This window comes from Xyrauchen texanus, chromosome 28 (genome assembly GCF_025860055.1).
Source record: "Xyrauchen texanus isolate HMW12.3.18 chromosome 28, RBS_HiC_50CHRs, whole genome shotgun sequence".
NCBI lineage: Eukaryota > Metazoa > Chordata > Actinopteri > Cypriniformes > Catostomidae > Xyrauchen > Xyrauchen texanus.
In genome coordinates, this window is record NC_068303.1 from 23352377 (window position 1) to 23371390 (window position 19014).

The 19014-nt window shown below is 40.7% G+C and overlaps 1 protein-coding gene and 1 long non-coding RNA gene across 2 annotated transcripts in view; one reads left to right on the forward strand and one right to left on the reverse strand.

Annotated features, from left to right (window-relative positions):
* LOC127621660 (platelet-derived growth factor receptor alpha) overlaps positions 1-17814 on the forward strand; it is a 30899-nt gene extending 13085 nt beyond the window's left edge. The window contains exons 15-27 of the mRNA XM_052095342.1: positions 422-516; positions 1642-1774; positions 2137-2241; positions 2746-2856; positions 3101-3254; positions 5670-5830; positions 7192-7307; positions 8033-8155; positions 8389-8500; positions 9537-9636; positions 9744-9849; positions 11041-11279; positions 15506-17814. Coding sequence (XP_051951302.1) covers positions 422-516; positions 1642-1774; positions 2137-2241; positions 2746-2856; positions 3101-3254; positions 5670-5830; positions 7192-7307; positions 8033-8155; positions 8389-8500; positions 9537-9636; positions 9744-9849; positions 11041-11279; positions 15506-15650 — 1700 coding nt within the window. The 3' untranslated portion in view covers positions 15651-17814. The remainder of the gene's footprint in view (positions 1-421; positions 517-1641; positions 1775-2136; positions 2242-2745; positions 2857-3100; positions 3255-5669; positions 5831-7191; positions 7308-8032; positions 8156-8388; positions 8501-9536; positions 9637-9743; positions 9850-11040; positions 11280-15505) is intronic.
* The window catches only part of LOC127621663 (uncharacterized), a 114419-nt gene that overhangs the window by 7905 nt on the left and 87500 nt on the right, over positions 1-19014 (reverse strand). The window lies entirely within an intron of this gene.

Here is a 19014-nt window from a genome sequence, read left to right on the forward strand (position 1 = left end):
TTTACTCTAGTTTTTGTTGTCAGGGTTTCACATTACTGAGTTTCAACTTATATTAATTGCTCACACTGGATTTCTTCATTAATACTGCAAATAGGAGTGGTAGAGGGCACAATTGCAATCTTGATCAGGGTTGTACACATCCAAATTTACAGCTGTTGTGATTTCTGTGAAACACTACAAGCAAAGTAATCTGTCTGTAAAGTCATTGACCCTTCATTTTATTAATAGTTTTATTATGACAAAATTGTAATTTTACTAAGTTAGATAAGCCATGTGATAGAAGTAAATAAACATACAGATGTTGGAAACCTGTATTGTAGTATTGCTTTATGACAGTTTTGTCACACATCTGTCTTGTATCATATCCTTCATTTTACAACATCCTCCTCCTCCTCCTCACTGCTGTCGCTGGTGTGTTCAGGTCCACATTCGGAGCTCACTGTGGCTGCTGCTGTTCTGGTGCTGCTGGTCATTGTCATCATCTCACTCATTGTGCTGGTCATTATCTGGAAACAGGTACTCACTCACCCATTCAATCATTCACCCATGTATTCAGTCACTCATTAACCAGTTCACCAGTTAATGAGTGACATTTTCACTCAATCACTCACTAACTTACGCACCGATTTACTCATTCACTCATTTATTCACTCATTCAATCACTCACATTTTCATATTCACTCACTCACTCATTCACTAACTCACTCACCAATTCACTTGCTTACTCACTCATTCACTCACATTTCCTTATTTGCTCATCCATTCACTCCTTTACTCACAAACTTACATTTACTTATTCACTCAGTCATTCACTCACTCACTCACACAGACACTCACTCATTCACCCATTCTCTCACAGACTTACTCACTCACACACACACTCACTCACTCATTTACCCACTCACTCGCTTTTTCACCCATTCACCCACTCACTCATTCGATCATTATCTAGCTTACTCAATCATTCACATTTCCTTATTTACACACCCATTCACTCTTTTACTCACTAACTCACATTTACTTTTTCACTCAGTCATTCACTCACTCACTCACTCACTCATTCGCCCATTCTCTCACAGACGCATACACTCACTCATTGACCCATTTACTCTTTAGCCCACTCACTCACATTTACTTATTCACTCACCCACTAATTAATTCATTCACTCACTCTTTCACTCACTCACTCACTCAGTCACTCACATTTACTTATTCACTCACATATTCACACACTCACTGACTAATTCACCCATTCTCTTACACACTCACTCACTCACTAATGCATTCATTCTTTGTTATGTTCGCTTATTCGGGTTTGCTTTCATTCACCTTCATACATTCTCAAATTCCTAGCAAATTCTCTATCATTCATTCACTCATTTATTCATGCAGCCAAATTTGAGGCATGTTAAGAATTTGCTTCATAATTGTTTGCTTTCGTGAGGGCTGAAATAAGAGTGTAATTTAAAAAACAACAATCACTTTTTATTGTGTGTGAATTCAATTTCTCTTCCCCTATCAGCTGCAGTAAATGTCTGTGTGCCTTCCTGTCTGTGGAACAGCCTGACTGTCCTCCAGCATCTGTATCAGCTCTTTTAATGGACCACCTGAGCAAATTGTTTTCTTCTCTTTATGATACAGAAACCACGTTATGAGATCAGATGGCGTGTCATTGAGTCTGTCAGTCCTGACGGTCATGAGTACATCTATGTGGATCCCATGCAGCTTCCATATGACTCCCGATGGGAGTTCCCCCGGGATGGCCTTGTTCTAGGTGAGTCATGGTAAACCAGCCAACCTTAATCATGTCCTGTGAATTCAGTTTGGTTCAACCATGTATATGTGGCACTTAATGTGGTCATGTACTTGATTGGATTGTGGTCTTGTTGTTGGGCTTTCCCAATCAGACATCATCACAATCAACTGTGCAGATTTTATTTAGGTGCTTTATGTGGTGACTGTATAGAGTGATTGAGGTTCTTTACTCAAACATCAAAACCAATCTTCCACTAACAGGAAACCACTGTAGTAATGCTGAAAGTTACAGAAAGCTCTTCATGTTTGCATACACTCTAACACATTGGTTACATTCAAATTAGTTCAAGTTTGTGTTTATGTGATTGTTGTGTATGGTAGGTCGTGTCCTGGGCTCTGGCGCATTCGGGAAGGTGGTGGAGGGCACAGCTTATGGACTGAGTCGTTCTCAGCCTGTTAAGAAAGTGGCCGTGAAAATGCTTAAACGTGAGTTGACTGTTATTTTTAACAAGTTTGACTAGCAGTTATGGTTTTCATATATACAGTATATATATATATATATATATATACCTTGTGACATAAGATTCCTTTATATTCCTTTATAACACTGTATAAAATGTCTACCCACTAAAACTGAAAACGTAATTTTAGTTTTCTGCCTTACATTTTTAAGTGAAAAATTTTAGACCACTTTGAAAAAAGTTTAAGCTCATAAAACTCACAAAATCAAGTAGAAATGACAGGAATGATTGTGTTTGTGTTTCATTACTGTGTTTATTGTGTTAAGTTAAAATGGATAGCAGCATACATGTTGTTATCACATAATGACTGAAATGAAAAAAGTAAAAACAATTATAGTGGAGCTGACTTTATATTACAACACCGTTGTATCTATGATGAAAGAAAGCACTTTTTTGCACATTTGTGCTTGTTAAAGCATTTTGACTTGTTTGATCATTAGTTAATTGGCTATCATGATTGGTTCCTCAGCGACAGCGCGCTCCAGTGAGAAACAAGCTTTGATGTCGGAACTGAAAATTATGACTCACCTGGGCCCTCACCTGAACATTGTCAACCTGCTGGGAGCATGCACCAAATCAGGTGAAAATGTACACATAAACACCCACAGGTAAAAAACAGCAGACAGTCTCTAGGGTGGTGTCCTCTTGGTCTGTGGGTTTTTTATTGTGTGGTGTTTTCACAGGCAGAGTTAAGTGCAGTGTAGAACTTTAACCTTCTTCTTTTAGACATTGTACAAGTGTCTGATAAGATTAGACCTGCATTATTTAGTCTCTCTCTCTCTGTCTCCCTCTCTCTTTCTTGTTCTCTTTTTCCCATCTCTCAGGACCAATCTACATTATCACAGAGTATTGTTTCTATGGAGACCTGGTGAACTACCTGCATAAGAACAGAGATGGGTTTCTCAGCCGGTACACAGAAAAGGGCAAAAAAGATTTAGACATCTTTGGCATCAACCCAGCTGACGAGAGCAGCAGGAGGTCAGCAAACACACACACACAAACATGGTGGAAACTTTCCATTGACATCTATTCTATTCATACTGAAGTAATTATATTTTACATCCCCTAACCCATTTCGGCCGCTTGTACTCGCGACCTAGTTCTTTCGGTCATGACCCAACCTTCATGACCATAGGTGAGGGTAGGAACGAAAATTGACCGGTAGATCGAGAGCTTTGCCTTTCGGCTCAGCTCTCTTTTCGTGACAACGGTGCGATAGAGCGAGTGCAATACCGCCCCTGCTGCCCCGATTCTCCGGCCAACCTCCCGCTCCATTGTCCCCTCACTCGTGAACAAGACCCCGAGGTACTTGAACTCCTTCACTTGGGGCAAAACCTCATTCCCTACCTGGAGTACGCACTCCATCGGTTTCCTGCTTCCTCAGAAGGGTGGCGGGCTTCTCCCTTAGAGATAGGGTGAGGAGCTCAGTCATCCGTGAGGAGCTCGGAGTAGAGCCGCTGCTCCTTTGCGTTTAAAGGAGTCAGTTGAGGTGGTTTGGGCATCTGGTAAGGATGCCACCTGGCCGCCTCCCTAGGGAGGTGTTTCAGGCACGTCCAGCTGGGAGGAGGCCTCGGGGAAGACCCAGGACTAGGTGGAGAGATTACATCTCCACACTGGCCTGGGAACGCCTCGGGGTCGCCCAGTCAGAGCTGGTTAATGTGGCTCGGGATAGGGAAGTTTGGGGCCCCCTGCTGGAGCAGCTGCCCCCGCGACCCGACTTCGGATAAGCGGTTGAAGATGGATGGATGGATGGATCCCCTAACCCTAATTTTACCCCTGCCCTTTAAAAATATGACCCTCTCATTTAGACATTATTTATTATGTTTATAAGCAGTCGTCCTCATGGGGACTGTTGGCTGGTCCCCACAAAGCAAGTAATTTCAGGTTTACTGTACCTTTGGTCCCCACGTTGTAGGCAAAATCTTACCCAGAACAACTGAAGTGGTCAAAATCATATAGTTAGTTGCTATGTCTTATTGAGGAATAAGGGTCTCAGGATTTCTGTCCAGTTGGGTAAGTGCAGTCATTTATGGAGGAGAGAGATAACAGATAAGTAGAGAAATAGAGATATACAATGATACTAAGGCCTGAAACATATTTTACGTAAGAACACGTACGCAGATTCGAGCACTTAATCCCAAAGTATACTTTGGCTTCGACGTGAACATTAAGCGTCTGCGTACTGCCGAGCGCGAGCCTGTCAAAGTATCCCCCATTTGACTGCGTGCATACACAGGCGGTTAGCGCATATGCTGTATGACTGCTATGAGATAATGGCCTGTTTCTCCTCATGAGTTTAGACCCATAAAGATGACTTTATATTCCTTCAGACTGAAGTTATACAAATGCATGTATCTCCCGACCTCCTCACACATCCATTGTTGTATTTTCCACCTTTGTCTCCTGTTGTTTAGCTGCGATTACATCTTCTAGCGCTTCTTTGTGACAGCAACAGCTCAAATGTGAGTGTTGCTACTTTATGGACCCACTAATTAGTGCAAATAATTCCAGGCACATACTTTTGTGTGTTAAAGATGCACGGTTAGTAAATTGTATGCATGCGTTCAATGCTCAAGCACTCTGCTTATGACGAGATTTATGTCACAGTGTTCACATCTGACTGAAGTATACTTTGGGCTTTAGTCAACACATTGCCAATGCGCAGTCCAGCTGTACATGCTAATCGTGCTTTCTTGCGTTACTGTGGTGGTAACATACCTCAGTAATCAAGGGGGGGGATAGAGTTATCTTTAATATTTATATTTTTAAGTTGCTATAAATATATAAATATAACTTACTTAATCAGCAACATTATCTTCAAACTGTTATCCAAACTGTTACGTCACAGTAGTTTACTTTAAAGAGAACATTGTGGAAGTGGACAGTTCACACTCATGTCGGCTATAGCACCCCTTTTGGCACTGTTGAAATGCAACGTGTACTTAGGTTGTGTTATGAAATGCAATCTGACACATTTTGGAATGCAACTCTACACGAAATTTAGCTTGCATAGCTAGAAGGATCTACATTCACTTACGTGCGTAGACTATGTTTCGGCCTTAATAAAAGTAGTCTGTCTCTGTTTTGCGAATAGTCATTGGCCGAAAACAACAGTGAGAACATGGGTGATATAATCTCTGCATGTTCACTAACACACCAACACACCGGACCCTTTTGATGATCTACTACAAAATGATATTATCATTCAATAGCATAGCCGATAGTGCAGATAGTGTGTGGATGTTTCCTTTGAGTATACTGTCAGCTAGATGTGATCTCACACACATATTTTCATTATATCACTAGGTTTTACTCATAATGATGATCTCAACTGGCTGACAGTGACTCTTAATTTCAATGCATCATTGTCATTCTGTATTTATGTTTGTGCAGCTATGTCATCCTCTCGTTCGAGGGGAAAGGCGAATATATGGACATGAAGCAAGCGGACACCATGCAATACGTCCCCATGCTGGAAATGAACGAAGCTTCAAAATACTCTCCCATTCAGAGATCAGACTATGACCACCCTCCCTCTCATAGACAGTTTAACGGTGAGAAAGCTCTCTCAAACACAGATAAAACACAACCATATCTACAACTTACATTCTTTTTCTTTCAGTTTTGCCATTCTTAATCCAAATTTTCTTATTTTGTCCTCTCTGGACTTTATTTTTCACTGTCTCTCCCTCGTTTTCTGCACGTACAGTGGTTGGTTTGGCACACCATAGTCTGGTTTGGCTTGACTAGTTGCTGTCAAACACACACACAGCAACATGCACAATGTTTAGTTAGTGATAGCAGAGAGGTCCACCCATGCCTCTGCTTAAGTGGAACACTGCAGTCTGTACACCCTACAATTACAGAGGGTAATTTAGCATAGACGTCTTAATGCATACATCTGCCTGCCATTCCTTCAATGTTACAAACAAACAAACACACACACACACACACACACACACACACACACACACATTGGTACTGATATCTTTACAATAACTTTCCACTGAAAGTTCCATACTATCATTTTTATATTGAGCTAATGATATTTTCTCTCATAACCCTACCCCAGCCCCTAAACCTAACCCTCATAGGAACCTTTTTGTAATTTTACACTTTCCATAAACATTGTTTAGTATGTTTATTTAGCCGTTTGCATTACAGGGACAGTTAGGGTGCCCTAAGTTTTTAGTTTATGCCTGCTTTTCCTACAATGTGAGAACATGTTTGCCCCTATAATGTAGGTAAACCTAAAAAAAGATTGGATTACCGTTTATCAAGCACTGACACTTTTCTGTGTGAAAAACAATCTGGAATCATTTAACACTCACATGCTACCTGACACTCTTTGCTACCTGAACTTCTTCAGAACATGCACTAAACATGCTCTTCGGAACCTGTGCTGAAAACAAATCTAGATGCAGCACAACAAATGAAACAGAAAGCAGGTGTCTCAAGTAGTAAAACAATTGAAAACAATGCAGACACATGCAAAAATATGTTTGTTGTTTATAGCTCCTAACTTGTCTGCGAGTGCATCGTTTTTCTTTCATTACAAACTTGAATCCAATCTGAACCTGAAATTATACTTGTCAGGTCCTGTCGGACACACACACGCACACGCACACACACACACACACACACACACACAAACTAATTTTCACCCACTATAATTTAAAACTTGAATTGCTACCTTAACTTTTTTAACAAAATCTAAGTGCTTTTTTGACCTCTTTGAATTATATAATGATGAAGAATATCACACAATCGTGTTACAATAATTTTTACTCACAATTGGAAAGAAATTATAGAAAATATGGTCACAAGTATAATGGATGGAATCATACACAGAAACATAATTTATAATCATGCAGTGCTAATTCAGAATGTCTTTGTGTTTGTATGTGAATAACAGAGAGTGAAGTTGAGAGTCTTCTCTCAGATGACACCAATGAAGGACTGACGACAATGGACCTCCTCAGTTTCACCTATCAGGTGGCTCGAGGGATGGAGTTCTTGGCCTCTAAGAATGTAAGTTAAAGCCTGTCTGTCTCTAATTGCAGGATAACTGCCTCTGCCAATCTAGTTTGTAAACATTTGCTTTACAAAACTTTGATTCTCGCATATACATTGGTTCAGCATCGTCTGTTCAGACATAACATTAAAGCTTTTGATTCTGGGTGTCCTTGTAGAGGAGGTGATCTGATGGCAGGTTTTATGTTAAGTGTGTTTGAGAAAATGGTTGCCTTTGTCTTGTGGTCGTACAGTTTAAATAGATAGGATTGAGAGTTTGAAATAGCCTGGTTTTGTGTAGACTGAAGCCAATAATAATATTTTTAAATTGTAATTACAATGTTATTATAACATTTTATTATATGAGCAAAATGAAAGTAATAATTAAAATGTTTGTGTTTATAAATCTATTAACAGAGAGTTTACCAAAGATAATCTCACAGAGGTAGACTTTCTAGGCCACCCTTGAAGAAAGAGAGAGATTGGATGAAAGAGATTTAGTTCAGGAAAGGGAATAGAGCATGTAACGGTTAGAGTACATGAGACGGAGAGAAACGGGAACAGGGAAATAAATACGCTTGACCACTTCAAATTGCCAGAACTACAATTATCTCAAAGAAAATTATTATTTCTATACTTCTATATATATACAGTATAAATAGCGTTCTGAAATGGAACTAAATCTCTCTCTTACACAAACTCACTCGCTTCTCTCTCTTTTTCTATTTCTCTGTTTCTCACAGTGTGTACATAGAGACTTGGCTGCACGCAATGTCCTGCTGTCTCAAGGCAAGATAGTGAAGATATGCGACTTTGGGTTGGCCAGAGACATCATGCATGATAATAATTATGTCTCCAAAGGAAGTGTGAGTGCCTGTCTCTTAGTCCTAACGTGTCTCTGTTTGTTATTTTTGTGCAACGCAGCTGGAGTTTACAGAAATTGCACTGAGTGCATGTTTGTCACGGGTAGTCTGTAATAGATTATGTAAGATTATAAATATTTGTTTATGTTTAAAAAAAGTTTAACTAGCCATTTTTTGTGCAAAATATGAGAATATTTGCCAATGAATAATAATCTCTCTCACATACACACACACAGACCTTCCTTCCAGTGAAGTGGATGGCTCCTGAGAGTATTTTTGATAATTTGTACACTACACTAAGTGACGTCTGGTCTTATGGGATCTTATTGTGGGAGATCTTCTCTCTTGGTATGTATCTAGATTTGCTTATTACAGTAACATTTCTTACTAAACTTTACTAAACAACTATTTTGCTCTTCCATTTAACTTATTTTAGGTTATAAAATGTAAGGACTTGTAAAGAAAGTAAACGTAAATTGAATGTAAAGAAAGTATAATGTGTTCAGTCTGGTTTTATAGAATCATGTTACTAAACCTACATTTTTGCAAAAAGATTTTTACGTGGCTAGTTGTACATATTGCAGTAGGTGTGAATTAAACACTAGAGAAACTAAAACAACAACTTTTATTAACTTTCTCACAAATCACGATAAAGCAGATTATGATATAAATATCTTATGACATTAAGAAGTTTAACTATATCGCATGACTTGTAGGGTTATACAATTTAACGTTTTCACTACAAACCAACTAATCATATTGTGCACTAGCTCAACTGATGGAACATTGCACTTACACTACAAAGGACTATGTTACGAGTCCTGAAGAACACGCGAGTCGACATGTGAGCTGAAAGCATCATAGAAGCACCACGAAATGACATGGTTTCTTTCAGCAATTACATTTGTCATCTAACATTTGGGCTAAAGCACATAACTGTTAATCAGAAGGTCACTGGTTCAATCCCCATAGCCACCACCATTGTGTCCTTGAGCAAGGCACTTAACTCCAGGTTGCTCTGGGGGTATTGTCCCTGTAATAAGTGCACTGTAAGTCGATTTGGATAAAAGAGTCTGCCAAATGCATACATTTAAATGGATAAAACGTCCTATGTCCATCTATTCGCGGAAGTTCCATCTAACCAGCCAATCAGATTTGCACTGATTGTTCAAGAAAGAGTTTTCCAGTTTTGTGTGTTATAAGCAACAGATGGTTAGTGCACTGACTGTGGGCAGTCCGTGGACATGCCGTCTGAGGCTGAGACTACCTCTGAACTGCTGCACAAATTGTAATGAACCACGTAATATAATTTAGCAAAAGAGCCACCACAGTCATGTGATTTTCATGTGATTAGGCTAAATATGTTTGGTTTTTGATGTTGTAGGTGGGACTCCTTATCCGGGTATGGTTGTGGATTCCAGCTTCTACAACAAGATTAAGAGTGGATACCGAATGACAAAACCTGAGCACGCTTCCAGTAATGTGTATGTTCAGCCTCAAATATATTTGTATTACTATTTTTTTTTTTTTCGTGCTTTGCTCCAGTTGGTGCTGATGTCTGACTGTTGTGTTGTTGTTTGTGTATCTCTAGCTATGAACTTATGATGAAGTGCTGGAACAGTGAACCAGAGAAGAGACCGTCCTTCCTTGGCCTTAGTGAGACAGTGGCCTCCTTGCTACCCTCAGGATATATGAGGGTAAGTCTGAAGTCTTTCAATAAGATTTCAGCTGCTTCTCTTTCCTGTTCTTTCTGTGTGTTACTTTCAATCTGTCTCATGGCTGTAAGACATTTTTCTTAATAATATCATAAATATAACATGTTTACACAAATTTTACTGTAATTTCTACTAAATTTTTCATCGATAACTAAATTCAAAGTGGTTGAAAAGTGTAATGAACTTAACACTGCAGGTTGTAACTTTAAACTCATTCTGAAAATCACTTCTTGATACCACTTTGTACTTAAAATTTAAGGCAGCCATTAAACTTCTAGTGGGTTGGTTTTTTTCATCCTATCTCCTCTGATGTAATTTTTTGGATAAAAACATCTACTGAATTAATTAATAACTGTATTTATTTTAAAGTAGCATACTCTCATCCACTTAAATGGCTTTCTCCATTCTCTTTCACTGTCTCTCTGTTTCTTTCTCTTTCTCTGTCTCTTAAGCCTATTCCACCATGACCTGAAAATTGGCCCATATAAAAATATATTGGAAATGGCTTCCAACTTACTTTAGCTTAAATGCAGAGTGTCTCTCTGGTCTTTGAGGCCTGGGCTATGTGTATGTCACCATTGCCAACACTGCCAGACCACTAACAACGATTAGAGCACTAGTGCTCCAGCTGGCTAACACCCCAGCAAGGCAGAACCTAGCAGTGCTAATGACCGGGAGCTTAAAGTTAGCGTCCGCCAGCTAGCCATAATTGCTCTATTAAACAGACACCACACATGGTACTTCAAAACTTAATTTCCTAGAGTCACATGGCTCAGGGAATAACTAGCTCCTGTTATAGCATATTGGGCAGGGGTGTGGTGGGAAATGTGGTTCTTAATGGGCTTCCAAACCCTGAAGTGTCCACAGAACGCTTGCACAAATGGTACAGAACTTTGGGGTGAGCCGTGTTTATGGTGGCGTTGAAGTGCTATTTACAACTACCAGAAATGAGTCAATTTCTCCCTCACTTCCTTCAAAATGATGCATTAAAAGAGACAAAAGCATGGCTAATTTACAATTAATTTTACATTTACAACTTGAATGTTTATCTTACAAAAATGTTTTTTTGTTGTTGTTTTTTTTATTTGCAGGCCTTCTGCGTGCACATAAACAAACATGCACTAATAGTCTTTCAGCTGATCATCTTCTAATAATATTTGTATTGGTGTACAGAGCTATGAACGTGTGAATCATGACTTCTTGAAGAGCGACCACCCTGCTGTGACCCGAGTGCAGTGCATTGACAATGATGATGCATACATGGGTGTGCTCTATAAGAACCAGGGCAAACTGAAGGATCGCGAGAGTGGGTTTGATGAACAGAGACTCAGCTCTGACAGTGGCTACATCATTCCTCTGCCAGACCTCGACCCATTGTCAAATGAAGACTACAGCAAGAGGAACCGGCACAGGTAGCAAACCAACCACATCCCATTCTGACTCTTGCATGTTAGGATATTGATTCATATGTGTTTTGTGCATGTACATCTATTCCAGTTGAAAACAATTAAGCAAAACTTACACCATGTTCTAACCAGTTGTGATACGGCAAGAAATTTGTCAACATATTTTATGTTTAATACTGTATAAAGTTATGTGGAGCATGATTTTGGGCCTAGAGGATTTCACTGTGGGCAATAGAAATAGAAACTTAGCAACCAACATACATTACTGTTGCTTATTGCTTTTCATGGTCATGGCTCCTTACATACAAATTTGTATTGAACAAAATCTCTTACATACAAATTTGTATTGCTTGTTGCTTTATTGCATTGTGGCTGGTTTGGACAAGGTATTACAATGTTATGTTGCATAAAACTATGGAGAGCACCAATACTAATAGCCACTAAAGTTTGTTAATTAGCAGAACCAAATGGAGTCCAAAGCGATATAAGGTGTGCACCCTAATCTCGTAAAAATTATATGAAATATTTGTACAAATATATTACGTAGTTCATCATACGTATCATGGCACTGTGTGGTGCTAAAAGTGAGTTCAGTGTTCTCCCAAACAGATGAGGTTCTTAAGAAGGACTCGACATTAATTACTGTCTGGGACAAATTGATTTTTGAAAGGGCAAGTGAAAGAGAATTTTACTTGTACGACCGAACAAGTAGCCTGATTAAAATGTCAATAATGTAAAAATAATCAGCTACAGTTGTGATATAGCCTAGGCCTGTGTCAATGTAAAAGTTCATATTCTCATTCTGCTGTTGAAAATAATTTAGAGAATGTATTTTTATAATTAATTAGTAATTAAGTATCAGCTGTGTGCTGTTCGCTCATGATAATACAGATATATGCCTGAACAGTCAAACGCATTTCAAATTTCTACTAAAATGTGAACACAGTGAGTTGTCTAAAGTGAACGTAAACCTTTGAGAGAAAGCGTATTTGTATCAAAGAATTGTAAGTAAATGTATTGTAATAGACCTGATGTGTGTCATTTTACTCAAATAACCAGAACAAGAAAACAAGATACCACTCAATGCTTTTTGACTGGGTAACTTTGGTAGCTTTAAAAATAATAAATGTATTATAATCATGCCGTGAAGACCAGTAGTTTCATTCTCATTCCATTCTAAATGTTTACTTGAATACTTAATACAGCTGTTTAAAACTATTAAAGCTGTTAAAAAAAGCATGGTTTTCTTAATTTCAAAGCCCCTGGACATACGGGTATAAAAGGTGGGGATCGTGCATCTGTTCAGTCAGATTCTTTCTTCGGAGACGAGTGGTTGTGTGATCAGTGAGCTGAGAAACTCACTACTGTTCCACTCACCTCTAGAGCACTGCTGTTGGATCTACGGTGCATTACCAGCAGCTTTCTCCCTTCTCTGCACGCCAGTGCAGTCCACGCCCCTGGGCGCTTTGACAGCACTAGTAAAAGAGCAATAGTCCTCTAAAAGAGCAACTATTTCTCTAAAAGAGTGAAAACATTAGCGTTGAACGTCTTTTTAAAGATGCGTCTTTTTCAAGATGCGACTTTTCAAGATGCCTTTCTGCCTTTGTGTTGTACCAGGATGTGGCAGATATCTCTCTGCTTCTGATGGCCATAGGCGCTGCCCCGTGTGTGTCTGGGTTGCGATCACACAGAGGCAGCGTTTTTGGATGCTTCATGTACTCATTGCAAGAACTTGACCATGGCATTGTTGTTGTCGCGGCTTTCCTTACTTAAAGGGAACGCCACTCCAGCCGCCCCCCGTGTTGCTCCTTCTTCCCACGGGATTGAGGACGACCCGGATGGCGATGGAGGCGATTTGGGGAGTTCAGCTTGGTTTGATTGGTTCCTCGGGCCAGGGCGGCGCTCAAAGACGCTGGGGCTGAGAGCTACCCGCAGGAATCAAGGACCCAAAAGCTCCGTGAGGTTCGTGAGACGGGGGGCATCCGCTTCCTGCAGGTAGCTCTCAGCCCCAGTGTAGAGCTCCTGTATACCCGGACAACTGACCGGGTATACCGCTTGCGCTAGCGCCTTTCCCCTCCACTGAGGCAAACACGTGCCCACAAACTTGCGCTCCCTGGATGTTCTTCCTCCTAGCCCTCTGGCTCGCGAATTCAGGAGGAATTCCCGACAAGACTCACTACGGGTACTAATTACTCTGTACTGGAATAGGTGCTCCATAGGTGCTGGTTATCACGGCGGTACAGTCCCCCTGTCAGGCAGACCCGCGTCTCCCTTGGGCAGTCCCCACTGCCCCGGTCACCGTGTTTGTAGAGCTCCTCCCTCATTAGGCAGGACCTACTACTGCGCCACTTCCATTTGTGGCATAACAGGCCCATGTGACGTATTTGCCACATATTCACCTCCCCAGCCCGGGCAGGATGTGGTCTCCGCGGGGTCTTTTCACCCTGAAAGAATAATACTGGAAAAGAACACCTTCCCCGATGCGTGTTATAGCTAGATGGCCCCAGCCGCATCTAACACTCTAAGAACATACATAGAGAGAGAAAAGGCTGCGGCTGGCATGGTCTGCTTGTCACGTTGCTTGTACCCACCTCTCAAGGAAAATCCTTTATCGGATGCCGAGAACCTAATAAAAACAATATGACTACTTAGTGGGGCGTTGGGGAAGGTTACGTGCAGTCTGATGCCCATGCTCCTTTGGCACGCAATAGCTTGCTTGCACCAGCATCAGCAGATCATATAACGCGGTTCAGTGTAAGTGCCGTTATTTAATGGGACCACTTGTTTCACTACAATCGACACAACGTTGAGTGAGTGACAGAAGTGGAACGTCTAGGTTACTAGTGTAACCCCCGTTCCCTGATGGAGGGAACGAGACATGTTACTTGAGCATGTAAATTAAATGATAATGTGATGCAAACATTAAAATGTATCACCTCATAAGTCGTGCTCTATTTTTAGTAAAAAAGTTTAGATATCATAAGAGAACATTGTGTGAAGAACTGAGTAAACAGCAAGTGTTTATGAACTGGCAATTTGCTGTTTTACTGGTCATGTGAATAAAAGTAATTGTTGTTTTAGCACCTCTAGAGTTTATTTCAGCAGAAAACTGCTGTGATACATTAAACAAGCCACGTAAAATTCATTTTGCAAAAATGTAGGCATAGTAACGTGATTCTGAGACCAAGTTGCATCTACAGTACGTATTGACTTAATCTTGAATAGCATAAATCTTTTTGTTTAGTATTTGATTTGAACAGGTCACTGTTCTTTCAGTGGTGATGTACTTACAACCTGGGGTGCATTTCCCAAAAGCATCATTAGCCAACTATGGTTGCAAGTTCCATCGTTACAAACATAATTCAGAGATTTAGTTTTTCCTGAAACCGTAGTTCCAACGAACATTCGCAAACAGCATCATAAATTTGTGTGGTTGGAACGACAGATCTCCACTTGCGGTTAGAAGCATAGTTCTTTGTTAGTTTTCTGTGTGGATATAATTTATCTTCGCCAAGACTTCTATATCTTTTATTCCATATTTTTTTTTTTATTCTGTCAACACTTTGACCACATTTACATGCATTTAAGAAAACGGCTTATTATTTAGTTTTAGTTTAGCTGAAAAGCACTGTTCTGAAATGTCACATTAACACGAATGTAGCCGTTTAAGGGATTAAAGGCTGTTAAGAGAAAGCACTTTATCACACACGTTTTCTGTTGGAGAACGCAGCTTTTATATATGTTTATGTTGATAAATAAGTGCCATTTTATGTTTTTGAAGAGTGTGCATGTGCGTATGTGCTCAAGTACATATGGGGAACCCCAAAGTTTGATGTAGAGAAAAAGCCATCGATTATAGTGTATGTATCTACACAGTGTATGCAGCGTTCCTGTCTTCAGCAGCTTTCTCGCTGTAAACAGCTTTCTGAAGTACATGTAAATCAGCTTTTATAATGTAATATCCACAGAAGTTATTACTCCACCCCTTGCATAACTTCATTAATAACAGCTCTATATTGTTAATCCAATGTGGTTCAAATGATGGTTGTGCAACACTGTAGCTTCAGTTTCAGGAAACCGTCCTGACTAGCTTGTTAATTTCTCCAATGATGCACTGTACAATGGTGGTTAAGCAGTGAGTTACATTGTTGAACTGTAAACGCACCCCTGATCTTCTATTCATTACTCAATACTATATAAATGACTGAATTCTCCCCTCTATCTCTCTGTAGTTCTCAGACATCAGAGGAAAGCGCCATAGGCACGGGCTCTAGCAGCTCCATGACCAAGCGTGAGGGAGAGACCCTGGAAGACGTCAACTTGCTGGACGAGATGTGCTTGGACTCAGGAGACCTGGTGGAGGACAGTTTCCTGTGAGAGAAAGATGCAAAGAGAGGGACACCTCATAGACAAAAGTTGGCATTCTCCAGCAGCCTCCTATTCATTCCAATTTGACTGCTCTCTCTCTCTCTCTCTCTCTCTCTCTCTCTCTCTATCTATCTATCTATCTATCTATCTATCTATCTATCTATCTATCTATCTATCTATCTCTCTGCATTCTTCACTCAATTCTTCCTCACCTCACTCTCTTGGATCCTTCTGAAGAAAAATACTCTTTGATGCATGATTGTCAATGAGCGTGCCAAGGTTTTGTAGAATGGACATCGCCCTCTAACGGTCTGGAGGAATAGGAGCGTAGAACAGGACTTTGTGAGCACTCTTGATGGGGCTCAGTGACTCTTATGGAGGGGGAGTGGGGAAATGTTTGTTTCTGTATATAACTTCTGTATGTTTTTAACGTGTGTGTGTGTGTGTGTGTGTGTGTGTGTGTGTGTGTGTGTGTGTGTGGCGTGTGTGCGTGTGTGCGTGTGTGTGTGTGAGTGGTTTGTGTGGAACTTTATTTTGATGGGCATTCCAATCAGCAATATAAGCAAGACCATGTCAAAGACCCAAGTTCACAACAGCTTCCTTCCAACGCAGTCCACCTGAGCTTCAAAAACCACAACAGAGTTTTAAAAATAAGCCTTCACCAGGCCAAACAACCTGACCTCCCTCTTAGATCAGGCCTGTTTTTTCCTCACTCCCACAATTTTACAGGATTCATCCTATGTAACTTGAGGAGCATTGCATCCTCTGAAAAGCACATACCCCGGACTACATAGAGATTTTATGTAACTAATCAGATATCGTCAATGTCTCAATAAGTGTGGCCATTTGGATTTTATTTTTTTACACTTTAGATAGTATAAAGATGTGAATTTTTGTGAATATTGTGTTGGGTGGGGATAAATTGTGTAGTGCTAAATAAAGAAATTGACAACTGTGTTTTGACTTGTGAGTCACATTTTAATTTGTGTGACTTCAGCCATTATTAGATCCTGATACAAAGCTATTTATGAAATTATTATATCAGGCCAAAGTTTTTACCTTTCTGTCCATAGGGTATAAAGCATAGCTACAATTTCACATTAGTACACAGCTATATTTATCCTGTGAAGACCCTAGTGATTTTAGGAAGTAACAGGTCTTGAGCGGTAACCATCCTTAATCAAATTGGTTGAATAAGCTGGTAAAATGGTTTTGTAATATAATGCTGGTTAACATTGATTTGTTGAACTTTTTAAAATGAAATGGCTTATTGCATGGCTTAGATTAAGAATTGTCATGTCAGCTTTTTGTGCTTTTACCTCAAAAGCTTACTGCAGTAATGGTGATATTAAATTCCTATAAACACATAAAAGAGGTCTTTTGTGATTCAGTAACATTACCTGCAGACTAGAATGCTTTTGGCTTAAGTAATATTAAATATTTTAAGTAATGTTATACAGGCTCAGGCTCATGTTTAATTGTCATTCCATTTTTTTTTTATTGTGTGAATCTTATATAAGTATTAAGCCGTCTGCAAATCATGTCCTGGCAGAAGTACCAACTCGCAGCTTTTTTAAGATTTATGTTTCCCCTAATGCAAAGTAATTGAAAACCATAGTGGAAATTTACAGAGATAGTTACAGCCTACACAAGCCTACATTTCAGCCAGATCCTGTAGTCTTGAAGTATCTAAGAGACACATCATTAAGATTTTTATTTTTTTTTTTGGATGTTGTACATCACTGTTCATTGTAAATGTGTATCATTGTATATCAGGACTATCAGCATATCACTGCCTGCCCATGTCTTCTCCCTCTACTGTGGTCTGTTCCATGGGCACGATGAGAGGAATAAAAACTGTTGCACTTTTAAAACTCTCCTTTTGAATATTGTATTCTTGCATTTCTTTGTTCTGCTTTTTTGTTGTGTGTAGACCTTTCAAATTTAAGATGATAAAAAAGGCAAATTATGTATTTCTAAAGAGACAATAGAGTGAATGTTTTTGTTGTGGAGGAAGAAGGGAAAAACAGAGCTATGAAATATTTTCCATGGTACAATATGCGTAATTCTTGGTAGTTATTCTCTTTTACAGATGTTATACTTTTGCTATAATATGCATTGTGACAATGTGCATTAAGAAGATTTATATTTCAATAAATGAGATTTAAAAATGTACTCTGTGGTCAAGACTTTTTATGTCTATGTTTACAGTATAATATATTTACAGTTCCCTCTCGAGAGGTCTCTCCTATTGCGTAAGTAGCTTACGCTATGGGAAAACTCCGTTTCTCGAGAAATATTGAAGTCTTTATGTAAAACGCATTGCAGCTGCACATTGACTCTGAACGCGCAACCAATGAGCGCGCTTCGCGCTCGCGCGCTCAGAGCCCGCCAAGATGTGCATGGCCAAGGCTATATATTAGGCGCCCTGTCATGAGAGTTCTTTAGATTTAATCTCCTTCAGCGAAGACCTTCTCTTCGCTGGATCCTCCGGATTATTGGAGTTTTTTTGCCCGCCGTAGACAAGCCTACAGCAGGACTGCTACGAGGACGCCGGCGCATTCAGCCGCCTTCAAAGCCTTCTGCTACGCCATCCGGCACGCATCACCCTGATATCCTTTTTTGCTAAGCTACTTTGCAAGTGTTCTCCTCTGCGACGCTTTTGTATTTTAGTAAAAGAGCAATTTCCAGGCGTTGTTCCAAATGCCTTCCACCTGCGCCTCGTGCAGAGACCTTCTTCCTGACGGGGACCGTCACATTATCTGCGCTCGCTGCCTGGGACCCGACCTCGCAGAAGCTGCTCTCACTCGATGCGGATGCCCCGAATGTGACTGCCTGGGCCTCACCGAGCTGCGTGCTCGCTTCGCCGCCTTCACCGCGAACGAGCCTGCTACCACCGTGCTGCCGTCCCCTCTGTTCGAGCCGTGCAAGAAAAAGCACCGTTCACAGAGGCCACCAGAGCACGCGGACTTCAGTGACGTCACGCCGGGCCAGTCACTGCGTGCTTCACCACTACCCAAGAACTCCCCGCCGCCAGTCCATTTCACGCAGGCGGACCAGCAGCCCTCCAACAGAGCGGTGGGTCTCGTCTCGTTCGGCACGTCAGGGGACGACGGTGAAAAAGATGACAGCTTTTCCATTGACGCTGCATCCGACGACTGGCCAGGCTCGGCCTTCGACCCCACGCCGTCTACATTAGCGCACACGAGCACGGGCACCAGCATGGACTCGGAGATCGTCCACATCCTTTCTAAAGCCGTGGAAGACCTCGGGCTCGACTGGTCTTCTCCGGAAGAACCCACCCACAGCCGGCTGGACGAGTGGTTCCTACAGGGGCGCCGGCAGGCCCCTCGACAGAGACCCTCCCCTTTCT